The sequence below is a fragment of the Microtus pennsylvanicus genome, chromosome 16 (assembly GCF_037038515.1).
Source record: "Microtus pennsylvanicus isolate mMicPen1 chromosome 16, mMicPen1.hap1, whole genome shotgun sequence".
NCBI lineage: Eukaryota > Metazoa > Chordata > Mammalia > Rodentia > Cricetidae > Microtus > Microtus pennsylvanicus.
The window spans coordinates 47,032,415-47,049,375 of NC_134594.1; the positions used below are offsets into that span (position 1 = coordinate 47,032,415).

General features: G+C 46.5%; 1 protein-coding gene across 8 annotated transcripts in view; it reads right to left on the minus strand.

The window, feature by feature from the left end:
* The window catches only part of Trim2 (tripartite motif containing 2), a 265,724-nt gene that overhangs the window by 42,021 nt on the left and 206,742 nt on the right, over positions 1-16,961 (minus strand). For 5 of the 8 annotated variants that reach the window (XM_075950766.1, XM_075950765.1, XM_075950762.1 and 2 more), the window contains exons 2-3: positions 4,855-5,036; positions 761-998 (exon numbers count right to left, since the gene is read on the minus strand). In XM_075950766.1, the coding sequence (XP_075806881.1) occupies positions 761-998; positions 4,855-4,988 (372 nt within the window). In that variant the 5' untranslated portion in view covers positions 4,989-5,036. Of the gene's footprint in view, positions 1-760; positions 999-4,854; positions 5,037-16,116; positions 16,389-16,961 lie in introns of those variants that run through there. The other 3 variants (XM_075950768.1, XM_075950769.1, XM_075950763.1) reach the window with 2 other exon arrangements.

The following is a 16,961-nucleotide window of genomic DNA, read 5'->3' on the forward strand; positions in this document are numbered from 1 at the left end:
AAATACTATTATTGCTTTCTTTGCACAGAGAAGCCAGCAAGAATTTAATAAACTTAGTAAAGCCAAGGCGAGGATCAATTAAAGCCAGGCTGACTCACAAATCCGTGCCTCTAGCCATGGCATTATCCCGTCCCTTCCAGGCACAGAGCCACCATGAGTCAGTTATTTGATGAGTCTTAAAGATGCATTTGCATCCATAACAGTTATTGTGTTAGATAGAAGCAGGAAGTATGTCAACAACTCACAGTGTGCAGTCTTTATCAGAGATTCATAGAGCTTCAATTCTTTATTCCTAAGACACGAGAAAAACTCTTCTCCAAGAAAAATAGACTCTAATTAATTAGCATCTTAGTAATCAACTTTCAATTTGTAGAGCTTTTCTACCATTCAATCTGCATCCATGATTTTTGACTTGCATGTTATGCCTGGATATGTGTAACTTGCAAGCAGCTACTGATATTCTCTCCCCCCCCTCTTTCTCTCTCTCTCCCCAGAGTACAGCAACTGTTTATTCTAAGTAGAGATGATAAAGACAGATTTTATGATATAAGTAACTCTGGTTAGAGAAAGTGAGCAGGAAGAATAGCCTGAGGGTTGTTAAAAGTTTGTTTTTAATTAGTCATTTCTCAGACTTTATTAGCGCAGAAAAGATAGTTAAGGATCTTTGCTTTAATGAAGACTCTCTGAGGGGTATATCCAAAGCCTACCCAAGACCATGCCACCATGTTCCCCAGGCAGCCATGTGGTCTGCCTCACTTACATTCCCGTCGTGGTTTGGGCATGAGAGAGGCTTTCCTGCAGCCACAGCAGTGACCGTCTCCAGGATGGAAGAGTCCTCACCATTGCTGCCTGGCGTTCGCTGCAGCACATCCATGAGGTTTGTGATAAAGAAATTGTTCTGGAGCGCAGCCACGCCCTTCTCAGGCAGGATGGAGGTCTGGCGACACACTGGGCAGGAGAGGGTTAAGCTGTGGGCTGGAATGTAGTTCTGCAGGCACCTGTTCAGAGCACACATGGGGGCTGTCAGTACAGAGCGCTGTTTCTGCATGCAGGTACCGTCTATGGTCTCATCAACTATGCCTCACAGTGGGCCACTTCACAGAAACCCACTCTTTGTGGTATCCTGTACCAGGTAAATCATGCTTTAGAGACCAAGAGCTAACCTGCCCTCACATCGGCTCTACACACTGACCAGACAAACGACTGTGCTCAAGGAAAAGAAGAAAACGTCTTCTTAGTTTCTTTTTCTAGACTTCTGTAGTGTCTAGAGACCTGACACCCACAGTGTGATTGATTCAAGACCAACAGCCTTGACCTTCTCAGGAACTGGATGGCCCCGCCAGGTCAGATGCCCATGTGGCTCACACACATACAGCAGAGGCTGGAAAAGCCTTGTTCTATAAGCATCGGGCTCACAGATGTGTGAACTTTTGCACTCGGGGCGGAAAAATGTCAGATGTTTTTGTCAACACTGCAATTCATTTGACACACAAAGCCATAATCATAAAAGAAAGGCATCTGACTAGAATATTTGATTAACTTAAGGGAAACACAGACTCGGTCACAGCATCTCTTGCTTCTCTTCAAGAAGCACCAATTCCATCCAGTTAGTTAAGGAAGAAATTTACTAACAATAATGACTACCCATATTTGTATCAAACTACATTTGAAATATTCCCCTGAACCTATGGAGGAGGCACCATTATGACCGCTTTGGGCAGCCAGGAAACAGGTGTGTAAAGAGGAACTAAGTACCCTACCTAGCATTCTTGAGTAGGTCATGGTTGGAGTGGGAGTCCAAACCCAGGCAGTTTGATGTCATACGCTAAGCTTTAAATAACTAGAGCTGGAGCTGGGCTTGTAGTTCCATGGTTAAATGCTTGCCCAGCATGCATAGGTCTCATTCACACTGCAGAACGAAGACAAAATGATACTGCATCTTAGCCAGAGTTTGGGAACCACCAATGTGGCCTCTTAGTTTGCGGATGAAGAGAGTAACACCGAGAAGGGTTAGCTGATGAGCATCTCAGAGGTAACCTGGGCTGATGAGCATCTCAGAAGTAACCTGGGCTAAGTCTCTGTCAGGAATGAAGCAGATCTGAAGTCAAAAATGGTGCTTAAGGCCAAGAGGCATCATCAATCTTATTTACCAACCAACGTTCATCAAGCTTGACTTTGCCCACTCCCTTTTTTGGCTGGATCTGTTCCTCCTGTCTGTTCTGTGTTTTCTGAGTTACCAAAGCTTGGTGTTACTCATGGCTCCATCCTGAAAGCTCTTCTTCCCCTGGGATCCTATACCCTTATGAGTGTAGCAGACATATTTCTTCCTATGGATATCCTCTCCGAGTTCTGTGTCTTCTAAATAACTGTTATCAAGAGGTTGTGGCCTACCAGCAAACTAGGAGGGGAAAGCTAGGATGTAGGCTGGGAGAAAGGAGGTAGAGTCAAAAAGCAGCCATGTAACCCTGCCAGAGACAGACACCAAAACTTTGCTGGTAGGCCACGACCTCTTGATAATGCACAGATTAATGGAGATGGGCTAAATTAAGATATAAGAGTTAGCCAATAAGAAGCTAAAGCTAATGGGCCAAGCAGTTATTTAAATAATACAGTTTCTGTGTGATTATTTCGGGGCTAAAACTTATGTTTTCACAAACTCAAAGTTACAGAAAATCGACTTGAATTCACTTTGAATAGATCAGATGCACTCCAGATAAGAACTTTCAATCAGTAGCCAAAGCCTCCCCACCTTTCCCTGGTCCTGACACCCTCCCCCTCAATCACCAGGACCTAAGGAAGGTTAACCTTGTCCTCTGCTCTGCCAACATCTTGCCAGGTCCAAGAGGTACCAGACGGTTCCACAGAGCCTGGACAGCAGCGAAACAACCGGGTACCCTAGGACGTGGCTGACATCCCAGCTTCTCAAGTCCCTGAAAGGGCAGCAAGAAGCAGTCTTGAGAATCCGACTCCCCTAATCCTTTCCCACCTGCTAGCCCTCTTTAATTTCCCCACCTTTTTATAATAAGAAAAATATGAGAATGTTAAGATTCAGGCATTATGTCAGCTAGCCTGTCATCTGGCAGGAAACACTCAGGCAGTACCCTGGCCAGGCCAGGGTCCTATGCATACATAGTCTGTATGCAGGTGCAAACTTTGGTCCCTTTAAGAGACAAGCTCTGCCCATTCCTGCTCTCCTTCCTGCTGTTCCTCTGCAGGAGCAAGCAGTACTTTTCCTGTCTCTTTCTCCTCTTTCTCTTCTTTTCCCCTCTCTCCCTTTTCTTTCCCCACTCCCTTCCCTTCCCCCAATAAAACTTCACATTTAAGTTCTATCTGCCTGGCCGTGTTTGTCCCTCACCCGTCATAGGCTTCCCACCACGGTACCACTTGTGCCGTTTTACAACAATGCCTATATATGAATAAAATGAAAAGCACAATACAAACCATCACTAAAACAAAACAATCCCCTACAAAATTCCAAACGAAAGGAGAAAGCCCACAGCTTCTAACCAGAAGCAAACACACCTCCCCTCTACCCATCTCTGCTATCAAGGATGTGGCCATTCTGCGGCAGCAGGACCCTCCAAAGTAAATTAACTCATTTTTTTAATGCCCAGTTAAATGATAAATGTATTTTTAATTGGCTGGGAAATAAAATCAGCATATATTTGAAATCATTGGAAGCATGCAGTTTTAATTACATCTATTAAGTAATAGAAATGTACTTAGCGACATGTGTTCAAGCATAACTAGAGTATCTAACCGTTTTTAAGGATAATATTTATAAAGCCTTGCTAAGGATACATTTAAACTGAGCCACAAGTAAATGACACGCTAACAACTCCTCTTTCTGCTTTTGTTTTTGTTGTTTCTGTTTTGGTTTTTTATTTGTTTGTTTTTTGAGACAGGGTCTTTCTAGTAGCTCTGGCTGTCCTGGAATTCACTATGTAGACCCAGAACTCAGAGATCTACCTACCTCTGCCTCCCAAGTGCTAGGATTAAAAGAGTGTGCCACCACTCCAATCCTGATTTTGTTGTTGTTTGTTTTTAAGACAAGATCTCCATGTATAGCCCAGACTATCTTCAAACTCAAAATTCTACTACTTCAGCCTTTTAAGTACTATAATTACAGACTTGTGCTACCAAGCAGGTCACATAACAAACTTCTTACCCCTATGTTTTTTGTTTTTGCTTTTGTTTTTCTGTAGTAAATAAAGGCATGGAAAATAAACACACATTCAAAGGACTGGAGAAGTGTTTCTGTGTCTTCCATAGGGTCAGAGTGTGGTTCCCAGCATCCACATCCAGTCAACAACTCACAACCGCCTATAACGCCAGCTCCAGGATAGCAGACACCCTTTTCTGGCCTCTGCCCACAGATACACACACACACACACACACACACACACACACACACAGAGAGAGAGAGAGAGAGAGAGAGAGAGAGAGAGAGAGAGAGAGAGATAAAAATAAAATCCTAGCCTTTAATCCGAGCACTTGGGAAGCAGAAGCAGGCAGGTCTCTGTGACTTCAAGGTCAACCTGATCTACATAGTGAAAGCCTGCCTCAAAAATATAAATAAATAAATAAATATCTTTCAAATGAAATAGCAATTGAAAACACTCTTACAAGAAAGGAAAAGAAGAACTGTGTTTTCTTTAGCTCTGCCTCTTTTGGAAGTGAGCCAGTTCATTCCTGGATGCTTTCTCAGGCTTGTAATTGTGTGAGATGAAGTCACTGGTGATCCTGATTCCTGACTGGGTTTCTAGGTGCCTGTTGTCTCTCACGGGCAGCAGCAGAATCTCGAGAAAGCCCGTGTGGGTGGCGAGCGAGCACAGGAGCATGAGAGAAGCTTACCTCTCGCAGAAAGTGTGCAGACACGGCAGGACCTTGGGGTTCTTGTACCGTTCCAGGCATATACTGCAGATCAGAAACTGTTTGTCGATCTGGCGCACCACGGGACTTGGGATACTGGCGCTCTCACTGGCCATCCTAGACCACTGACATGGGAGGCCGGCTGCCGTCGACCCTGCTCGCTGCTGCAGCCCCCGCGGAGAGACAGAAGAAAGACACGTGATCACCCTCTATGCACACCAATCCTGGGCTCTTCCAGTCTAAACACAGAAGACGATGTCAGTGACCTCAAAGAAAATAACCAGAGCCAGCTCTCATTACTACGGAAGTAATAGCAGGCTTGTTTGTGCTATAAATAACAGTAAAATACTGACATCAACAGATCAGGAGAGGGTGTGTCCCACCAAGAAGATGTTGGCTGAGTTTAAAAGTGAGTGGTGGCTGAGGGACAAATAGTTATATAGCTAAGCACATGCCTTTACCCATGACTGGATATACAATTTGCCTTTTATATTCATGTGACATTCAGTATGGTTTTTTTATGATTTATTAGCTTTTTATTTTATGTGCATTGGTGTGAAGGTGTCAGATCTTGTGGAACTGCATTTTCAGACAGTTGTGAGCTGCCATATGGGTGCTGGGAATTGAACCCAGGTCCTCTGGAAGACCAATCAGTGCTCCTAACCACTGAGCCATCTCTCCAGCCCTGGTATGTTTTTTTTTTTTTAATCGCTATACTTTGAGGGGACTAGAAGATGCCACTGCCCAACACGGCACCCTGGTGTAAGTTGTTTCAACTGAAAGCTGTTGAGAAACGATATACAGTCATTGGGTAAAACTACACAGTCATTGGGTAAAACTAATCTTCTCTTATGTACCCAGAGCCTGTAAATGCTCTGATCAAAGGCTTTTACAGGGGGAGAGTTATACAGATTGTATTGGTGCTAATTGTTTTTTTTTTTAAGATTTATTTATTATGTATACAACATTCCTTCTATGTATGCTCGCATGCCAGAAGAGGGCACCAGATATCATTACAGATGGTTGTGAGCCACCATGTGGTTGCTGGGAATTGAACTCAGGACCTCTGGAAGAGCAGTCAGTGCTCTTAACCTCTGAGCCATCTCTCCAGCCCGGTGCTAATTGTTTTTAACACTCGTTTTGTTTGTGAGTCTGTGTCTGGGCATGCCACGGCACATGCGAAGGTCAGGGGACAAACTTGTGTGAACTGGTTCTCTTTCCGCCATGAGGATCCCGTGGTTGGACCCAGGTCCTCAGCACTGACAGGAAGCGCCTTTACCCCTGAGTCGTCTCTCCAGTCCTGTATGGCTTTGTTTGTTTGATTGTTCTTAACTCTACATTTTCAGAAGTTTTCATAGGAAAGAGGTGAAAACCCCAGGAAGTGACCGGACTTGGGCATTTTAACAACAGCAAACACTTTTTGTCTACAAGGGACATGAATTTCCCTTCCGTAAAGGACATTTCTCCCTCAGAACTGAAGTATGGGGAGGCTCTCAGGGACTGCGGCTGCGTGGAGATGGGGTTCCGCAGCAAATCGTGCCTGACGAAGCTCGCAGACCCAGGCTTCCCTCTCATTTCCTAGACCCTCACAATGACCAGGACTTATGGAGCTGTGCTATCTAGTAACAGAGCAGACTAAAGCAGAGGCAGGCCCTGTAATCTGAACGAAATAGCCCTCGCCTCTGGGCTTCGAAGGGAAAGAGAAGTGAGCGCAGAGGAAGCTTCCAGTGTGCACCTGAGGGACTGTGCGTGTGACAAAGACCGCGAGGAAAGCAGAGTCCCCTGGGCAGGAGGTTATAACAGTCCCGACTCAGGCCAGCACCTCAAAGTTTCTGGCTCCTATCTCAAAAAGTTAGTAAGGGTTGAACTGAAATTCACTTTTCAGTTTCCTAAACACTCGGTAGAGTGCCACGGGCCTCTTGTTCTCAAGGGAAATACTCTACCAAGAGAAGGAAGGGAGGGAGGGAGGACAGACAAAAGCTAATTAATCTTCAACATAATAGAAATGAAAAACTTATTCTATGTATTAGACAGACAGACACACACACACACATCCTACAGGGTGAATAGCAAATGCATCTCTGAAACTTAATGCCTTTCCTCCTCCTGAGCTGCCCACTGCTCTGACCTTGTACTTTGACGAGGCTTTGCTTTTGAGACTTAGCTTACATCTGACACGAGATCTTGGTCTGTGACCTGCGTCTGATGCTGGGACCCACGGCGTATTTACAACATCAAAGCCCTGGGCTTTCTGTGGGAGCCACTCTCTTCCAAACCCAAGCGCTGGCTCTTACGCCTCACCAAACAACCAATGTTGTCAGATGCACTTCGGCTTCTGCTTTAGAACTATGTATTTTTAGTCCATGTATATGAATGTTCCGCCTGCACGCATGTGTATACACTCCAAGCGCGCCTGCTGTCGGAAGAAGCCAGAAGAGGGTGTCACATCCCCTGCAACTGGAGCTACAGATGGTTGTGAGCAATCATGTGGATGCTGAGAACCAAATCCCACTCGTCTGGAAGAAAGTCAGAGTTCTTACATAATCCAGTCCCAAGTAGTAGTTCACCTTTTATTAAGAAAGCTCTGGCTCTTCCCAATCTATGTGGTCAACCCTAAAAACATATACATACAGGCAATACTAATGAGCTCCGTATGTTGTAACTATATATTATTCATTATGTATGGATATGACAATAATTTTCTACTTATTTTAATTTTATACTTACTAAAGATGTGCAAATAAAATAAATACCACACACCAACATTAACCAGATCCAAAGTCTACACATCTCAATAAACTTCTATGTAGTTAGAACAGGCATTCTGAAGTTGTGGGGTTTCACACTGGGTTTTACACTTGCACTATCTAGTATATTTTTATGTAGTTATGACAATAATAATTAGAGAAAAAGAGGCTATGAATTTGAAAGGAAGGTCATAGAAGGGGAGGAAGAGGAGAAGGAGTGGAGCAAATGGCATAATTACATTTTATTTAAAAATAAAATTAAGAGATAAAACCCCGTCAAGATCCATTCTCATGGAGTCACACACATGACAGGTTTATAATGGAATATGATTAGCGAATGGTGTTTGTGAAGCATCCGTAGGGAGCATCACCTCCGGCCAGAGCTCCCTGCATGGTGAGGCAGCGTAGGTGGGAATATCTGATAGGCGGGCACCGGTGGCCAGACTTTCCGTAGAGTGCTCCCTGAAGTGCTAGAGATAGATCTTCACTGATGGGCGGTTCATCTCTCGGGAGCTGGACCACATCCCTATGACATCAGACTAGTGAAGGAAAGCTCTGTCTGCCTCAGGGACAAGGAAACCAAAGCTGAGGTCTAAATGACCTGCGCAAGGTCATCGAGGAAAATCAGCGGGGTGGGAAGCTCAGGTGTCAGGTTTTCTGCCTCCTCTGATGGGCATCTGGTAGCTAATCTTAAACAAGGGTAATGTTCGTGTGTGTCGCAACAATGGCGGCGCGCTCTCTTCCATGGCAGTAAAACTTGCCTGACTATGAGAAATCGGCCCAGTTCTTGAACAAAAATTCACTAAGGGTTTGATTATTATTATTATTAATTATTATTATTTTAATGACAGTGCTGGCTGGAGATGTGGCTCAGTGAGAGAACACACACTCAGCATTCGATCTAAGGTTTGGTTCCCCTACTCCCACACATTCTGTCATTAGATAGGGGCTCAGCAGTCACAAACTCTTGCTGGTCTTGCAGAGGCCTGGGTTCAGATCCCAGAACCCACAGGACGGCTTACAACAGTGACGTCACTTCCAGGGGATCTGACACCTCCTCTGGCTTCCAGGGCACACACGTGGTACACAGATACACACGCAGGCAGCACACTCATGCACATAAAAGCAAAATAGATAAATCTTTTTGAAAGGCCAGTTAACATTTATTTTGAATATCTTTAAAAAGTTCAAAGTCGCATCTATATATCCATTTGTGTTGGGGGTGCAAGGGCTACGGTGCAGCGGAAAGCACACAGGGGGGAGAGGATAACTTTCGTGAGCGACTTCTCTCCTGCCACTGAGTGGGTCTCGGGGACCCGCGAAGGCTTGGCATGTACCCGCTGGGTCTCGGGGACCCGCGAAGGCTTGGCATGTACCCGCTGGGTCTCGGGGACCCGCGAAGGCTTGGCATGTACCCGCTGGGTCTCGGGGACCCGCGAAGGCTTGGCATGTACCCGCTGAGTCTCGGGGACCCGCGAAGGCTTGGCATGTACCCGCTGAGTCTCAGGGACCCGCGAAGGCTTGGCATGTACCCGCTGAGCCTCGGGGACCCGCGAAGGCTTGGCATGTACCCGCTGAGCCTCGAGGACCCGAGAAGGCTTGGCATGTACCCGCTGAGACTCAGGGACCCGCGAAGGCTTGGCATGTACCCGCCGAGCCATCTCACTTGCTCTTGAACACGTCTGATGTCTTTCACAGGACCATGCTGGCTCACAACAGCAAAAAGAAGGGATGGCGGGGAGAGAACGCAGATATTTAAGCGACTCTAAAAAAAAATCCATATTTTAACCAAATGATATATATTAACTGAATAAAATTTGTGAAGCCAACATTCTTATGCTCTAAAACATAAGAGAAAGCATTTGGTTCTAATTCTATGGTAATTATTTTGGCAAGTGATCATGTCTGTGTTAGTATGTTCATTCGCATGGTGCATTAATTATGCCTACACTTTAACACTGATTGAAAGTCATGGCAGGGCTGCAGATGGGTCACAAGTGACCTGTTGAAGACAGCTTGCTCTTCAAAACTCCCATGATCAGCAAAAAAGCTTTCCGAGCCCCAAGGACCCCCGAGCTTTGCCAGGATAAGAACGTTTCCGGGAATCCTTCTGGATGTGCTCTACCGGAAAGCGTTTCACTGCTCCTAAAGGGACAATGTGCCTGAAAGAACTCAAGCACAGCATGAGCCAGAGAGCATGGTGGGACACTTCTGGGCCTGCGAGGAGGCAGCAGTCTTTAATCAAGGGCTTGGGCACTGCCAACGGTGAATACCTAACTACAGCAAAAAGCTGTCCTTTCTGGACATATTCCTCAACCCACGCAGGCTGATGGCGTTTTTCCCACTGTGCTTCCTGCATGAGGGAAGCATGCTGCTCCTGGGATGTCCCTCACTATCTGGGCTTCCAAATGGTGGGCAACCCTTTCTACCCATAGATGTGACCGAAATCAGTGCAGGGGAGTGAAGATCAGAGACAGAACCGCTCTTCTGCTGGAGGCAGCAGGGTTATGTGGAAGAAACCATCGTGGAGCCAGGGAGAGAGGATGGCACACCCATTGGCTAAAGGCCAATGGAGGTGAAGGCAGAAGAGCCTTTCTTCTTGAAACTGTGTCTTGCTATGCAACTCAGGTTCTCAGAATCCTCCTCCCTCTATGTTCCAAGTCCTGGGATTAGAGGATACTACACCTGGTCAAAAGTCATTTTTGTATGACACAGTCCGCACTAGACAGAGGTTGATATTTATCACCTAGAAGAGCTTTTCTATGAAAACCAAACAAGTGTTCCTGAGGCCCTCTCACCCCACCCTTGCTCCCCCTTCCCCTGACCCCACTCCCTACTGCTTTGTTGGGGGGGTCTCCTACTCAATCTGCTCACGAGGTTTAAAATCCCACATGGGACTCCATGAACATCTATTTTCTCTTATGGACCCCATGTTTGTGCAGCAGAACCCTCCCTCCATATGTTGAAGCCCTAGCCCCTAATGTGCTTGAAGACTGTGATCATTTGTGGCAGAGCACGAGGCCGTGAGGATGGAGCCCTAAGGACGGAATCTGAGCTGGAGAGCAGTGTAGTTTCCTATCTCCATTATCCCGCAGATTTCGGCTGCTTATGTGGGTAGAAATGGTCTTGACACTTCAGAGACCCAGATGAGAAAGGAGGCCAGGCCAGAACCAAAGTCCGCACTGCTTTTCTAATCAAGGAGACCAGGAACTGGTCATCCGCAACACTCCGGCTAAAGGTTGCCCGTTCTGGACATATTCCTCAACCCATGCAGGCTGATGGCATTTTTCCCACTGTGCTTCCTGGCATGAGGGAAGCATGCTGCTCCTTCTCCACCCATCTCTCTCCATGTGAGGAGAGCATAAAGGGACGGCCATCTGTCTGCAAAGCTGGAGGACGGCTCTCTCCAGAAACCTGCTGTCTTGGTTCCCTGTGCTTGGACTTCCAACCTCCAGAACTGGAAAGAACAACTGTTGAAAGCCCCCTAGTCTACGGCAGTTCTGCCACAGGAAAGACCTGGCTGAAACCCCTTCTGATACAGCATTTATTATATTGCAATTTATTTATGTCGCTCTCTTATCTCCCCACCCCGGCACTACCACCTCACCCTGACCTGTCAGACGTGCAATGGCAGGGATGTGAGACTGCACGCTCCCCTCATCCCAGAAGCTAGGACTGTGTGTGCCTGGTACTTCACTGTCGCTGGTTTCTGAATAAACAGAGTAGGCTCCTGGTGGACTAGAGCATGACAGCAGGAGAAAGAAGCTAGGTTCTGTGACAAAGCGCGTTTGTTGTGAACGCTGCCGTTGGCATCAGCGTTGCCTGCCTCCCGGTGTGACAGTCCAAAGCTCTCCAACACTTGTTATCATCCAGAGGGTGAGCGTCAGCAACATATTTATCCATGCTCACATTCAGAGGAAGAGCTGGAAAACCACTGAGGACACATACGCACGACAGTCAACAGCCTAAGCCTTGGCACAGACGGCCCTCATTAAGGGCGGTTTTGCCAGCTAAACATGGTATGTTGTGGGGAAAGCAACGCGGCAAACAGGAAACAGTCCTTGAGCAGAAAATCCTGCCCCAGCATTTCTTCCCTCACTAAGCTCTCATGCTTTCCCTGGCTCGCTCGCTCAAGTCTCCTCCGACTTGGTGGGAGTTACCACCAATGGGGGGGGGGGGATTGACAGTAGAGAGAACGCTGCAGCTGCAAATCCGAGATTCAGACCACACTTCCCGCCCCGAATTATACCATCCAGGGTTGCTGCTGACACCAGCATGAGGAAGAGCAGCGGGGAGAATGGAAGGGAAAAGCCTAGAAGGGAGGCAGCGAGCCGGACTGGCAGTCTGGTCAGGGAAGACGGAGCCTGTGATTTGTAAGTTGTGGCATAATTTATTCAACACCACCCGATGGTACAGAACTCCACTTATCTTTCTCAAACAAGGTCTCACTGTATAGCGCAGATTGGTCTCAAACCCATTACCTTCCTGACTCAGCCTCCTGACGGCCAATGCTACAGGTGGCCATTTTCATGCCTAACTCTACCTCCATCTCGAGAGGCTAGGTTTGTCGCAGTCCTGGCTCAGTATTTGTCTTTGGACCTCTCTGCTGAGTTTATTTAATAATGTGCTTACATTTTTAAAAACGTTCTTCAGTTAATGACGACAGCGAGGACAGGACAAAAAAAATCAGTTTTTCCAGTAGATCAAAAACCTTATGTTTGTAGAAAAAAATAATGAATTCATAATTATAATCCAAAATATGTTCCATGGGGGCAGGTGACACCTGGAGCTCAAGGCACAGGTGCAGCTCCATTTAAAGGACAGGTGTTTCAGGAGCTGGGGAAGAGTTTGTCATGTAAGCAAGTGAACCCGAGTTCAATCCCCAGAAAAAGCCAGAAGCCGGGTGTGGCAGCATCAGCTGTAATCCCGGATGTAGCGGACAGAGGCAAGCAGAGCGCTGAACCATTGTGATCACACAGGCCAGGCTAGCCAAGCTGGTGACCCCGTGTCAAAGAAGACACTGACCTCTGGTCTCTACACACAGGCACGCATGCATGCGTACGCATGCACACGGTATCTCCCCCCACCAAGTAGAATCTTTAGACTGAGTTAGGAGCCTAGTGCCATTCATCGACACTTGAGTTTGAACTGTTGCTGATGACTCAGCGGGAAGAAAGAGGGCAGTCTTCCTGCGAAGTGAAAACAGGGTGACCCAATTTCAGTTCAATCAAGCCTGCCTGATCCCAGGGGAGCCACTTTGTAAATTAGAAGGCAAGATCCTTTCTTTCGTGTGTGTGTGTGTGTGTGTGTGTGTGTGTGTGTGTGTGTGTGGAGAGAGAGAGAGAGAGAGAGAGAGAGAGAGAGAGAGAGAGAGAAGGAGAGGGAGAAAGAGAGAGAGAGGAGAGAGAGAAAGAGAGAAGAGGGAGGGAGAGAGAGAGAGAGAGAGAGAGGAGAGAGAGAAAGAGAGAAGAGGGAGGGAGGGAGGGAGAGAGGGAGAGAGAGAGAGAGAGAGAGAGAGAGAGAGAGAGAGAGAGAGAGAGAACACGTGAATGTTTGAAGGCTGAGAGCCTCTCCTCAGTCTGTCTCCAGGCAAAGATGTGCCCAAGCTCCTCAAAGCCCTGCTCCCACTGCCAGGGACGGACGGATGACAACCTCCCTCGATGCACTAGCTTCTCCATATGGAAGTTTATTTCTAAGCGGAACTCCTCAAGCCCTCACTCCCTGAAGCTTTGCTTTGGACTCTCAAGGCTCCAAAGGACTGAGTCTGTCTGTGTAGGAGAGCTAAGTGGCTGAGCTAATTGGTATTTACCTTGTGATGCCCTGGGACAATCGAGATGAGTGGGGTCTCTTCTCCCCACATCCATCACTGTACCATGGATCCCTAGGCTTCCTCTGGGGATTACACAAAGCAGCTGAGTGTTCTACATCCACAAGAAGGGCAGGGAGCAGCCATGTTGCTAAGGAACTGGGGACCCCTTCTGGGAACTGGGAGGGACTGACAGAAAGGGAGAAAAGAATTTCACCTTAGAACTCCCCCAAAACGTAAGCCTGTGTGACAATAACCTTCTTTTACCTCTGGTGCATAGGAAGCACGTTGTTTCTGCTCTTAGAGTAAGTGCTGTCTTTGGTAATAAGTCTCAAGAGAAAAGATAAAAAGGGATCAATGAAGAAAGGGAAGATCTCCAAACTGGAGGCAGAACAAGGCCGAGAAGTGCCCGGGAAGATTGGCATAGAAAAAGTCGCAACACGTGGCTCCTTCAAGTGATGCTATTTGAAAATTTGGGTCCCCACACCCCTCACCCTTGGTTCTAAGGCAAGACTCCGAGTTTCAGGGGGTACCTGATCCACTGAATTCAGACAACTCACACAATAGAAAGACTCAGAAAGCCCTACTGTGGAGCAAACTGTGCTCTGACCTCCCGTGGTAGGAATGAGACAGACGGCAGCCAAGCATCTTTTTAAAGCCACTACAGATGCTCAAGTAAATCTCTCTGCTGCAACTGAGAAGCAGTCGACTCGGACTTTTGAAGAAACAAACCAGGACCAGGTTGGGGGCGTTGTTCTAAGAGTGCCTGTCTGGCAAGCACATGGCCTGGGTTGGGTCCTCAACAAGGCAGGGGTTCACACACAATCATATCCCCACCCCCTTTGGCAGGCAGACAAAGATAATTTGCAGCATTTTTTAAAAAAACCTAAAGTATTTCTTTCTCTTCTATATGTTTTAACATATAAAAACATTTGGTTAGCACTCATTAGTCTTATCAGAGAAATAAAGAGGCAAAGAGATTCTTAAATTTTTAGCTTTGATAATTTAAAAAGAATGGATTCACATTTAGGGTTTCTATGCAACACAAGCTAATAAGAATATTGAATTTAGACAAATCAATGTTAAAAGCTACCCAAATGAAGGGTATTTTCATTTTTGAGACAAAGAATAAATGTTTTTTACTTTGTTCCATAACCCATAGCACCCATTAATCTTTTGTTGTCCCACGTTTAAAAAAAATTAAGCTATTTTAGGATTATAATATTCATAGAAGGTGAAAAGGTGCACAGGCCCGCCAGTCTGTTTTTAAAAATGTGTGGGTTAAATATGGTGATTCATCAATGGATCTGTCAGGGAGCTTTTTTTACATTGTCTCACAATCATTGCAATGCAAATCGCTTGTGTTTTCAGAAGAACTCTTCAGAGGGCCAGGAAGGGCTGTTAGTGATGGCTGGAGGGCTAGGCTCCAGGAGCTTCTCCATGCCACAGCACACGTGAAACTTTTCATTGTGTGCTTGCCGCCTGGCCCCCCAGTGGCCTGAATTATTTAACAGGACAGTGGGTCAGAACAGCACTAGCAAAGCACCTGCCTAAAAACAAGGGGAGTCCTTTGGAAATCACTTTCACACTGAGTGATGCAGAACCCAGCTTAGGGATCTGAGCAAACAAACGGCTCTCTCTGTATTACAGCGTTTAAAACCTCTAACGATTTACTTGTGGAGAATAAAGCAGAAAAACCGGCAGCTTCCAAATGCCTCATTCTGAGTCTGTATCTCGTAAGCTGTGACACCTAACCCATCCTTTCTTCTGACACAAATATCTTCTTTTGGTTCCGGAATTCATTCATTCAACATTCAATTTTTAGTTGGAAACAAATAGCCTTCCTACTGGCTTTCCTATTGCTGTACAACGAGGATTAATGTCAGGGTGGGGCATTCTTGCAGGGAAAAAAAAACTGATACAAAAATTACCCATGATTTGAGGAAGCAGAACTAAGGGCCAACCCAGGGATCTCTCTCCTTCTGTGTAGTTCTTCCATTGAGCTCCACCCAGAATTGACTGGACTTCCATAGCAGGAAAATTTGCAGAAAGAAGTATTTGATGATGTGTGTTTGCCACTCTCAGTGGCATCTAGAATCCAGGGGGTCGAGTCATGCATTATGAATGAATGGGTTTCCAATGGTAACTCGGAGGCAAGGAGCTCAACCCAGGGCAGAGAGCCGGGTGGGGGAAGGGTGGAAACGCACATCCTCCACCTAGGAGTACCCAGGAAGGAATCCTGCAAATTCTATACTTCATCCCGACATCAAGACGCAGGAGATGTAATTCTACTTGAAATAAACCAAGGCAACACTAAAATAGTGACTAATGAGGATAAAAATCTAATCCGTTCACAATAGCTTTCTCCCCACAGTTGCTAATTTGATGCTTTTGTTTAGGCAGAGTGGGCTCTTCCCCTATTTTGTGATGAAGGAGCATGCTGCATCACCACGAAAAGGAAGCCAGGAAAGTACCAGCAGTTATCCCCAGAAATAACGGCAAGCATCCGGAACACCGAGGACCTACCCATCTCTCCCGATAAACAGAAAAGTCAGCGGGGTAAAGAAAGACACCCCCCCCCCCAGGCTGCCTCTGCTGCAGCCCCGCGGCCACCCAAAAGAACAATGCACAGTCCTGCTACCGTTTCAAGTTAGGAAGCACCATGCAAACAGACAGGTTAAAATTCCCTACCATGCAATGCAGCCATCATCAGAAGCCCAGCATTATCTTCTGCTCTAAGTAGAGACGTGCCAGCTCATGAACAGGACAGAGGAAGAGAAAAAAAAACGGAGGAAACGAGAGAAGGCTCAGGAAAGTCGGCAGGAATGTTTCTGGGTCATTAACAAGTAGGAGACCCCCTTCCAAATTCAGACCAATCAATCTTTATCTTACAGGACATCTTTTTTCTCAGCGTCTGTTGAAAAGACTGCAGCAAGCCACACTGTAGCAAGGGATTGTGGGATAGGGATGCAGCAGCGAGCAGCAAAGAGATTCGCGGGTGGCTGGCTTTCCCCTCTGAGTCAGCAGTCAGCTGCTAGCGTGCTCCAGTGCGAGGCTGCCAGGCTCCATCCCCAAACCCGACTGCAGGATTAACCCCAGGAGGCGTGGGGAGCACCAGCCTCCCAGCGTGCAGACAAGACGGGTACCCACCCAAGAGCATTCCGAATCAGAAACTATGCTGGTCGTATAAGCCAGTGCAGAGGCAGGAAGAATAGATTCGAGAAGCGATGAAAAGTTCAGATTGGAGGAGTGTTTTAGTAGGTGTGACAGCATGCATTTTCATCAGCTAAACTGAAATCTGTTTCTTTAGATGCTGCAGGTAGCTTGAAAGAAGGCAGATATCTAAAAAGCAGAATCACCTCGGTTCCACGGCCCCTTCTACCCACCCCACCCAATGCATCTCCCAGGAAAAGGTCTGTGCAATGCAGTTCCACCAACTCAGACAATACAGAGGCCATTTCTCTGTGTCTTATAGTTCTAATCATTAAGGGAGAAAAATAAATAGTAGTTGGCACATACTCTGATTCGGGGAAAAT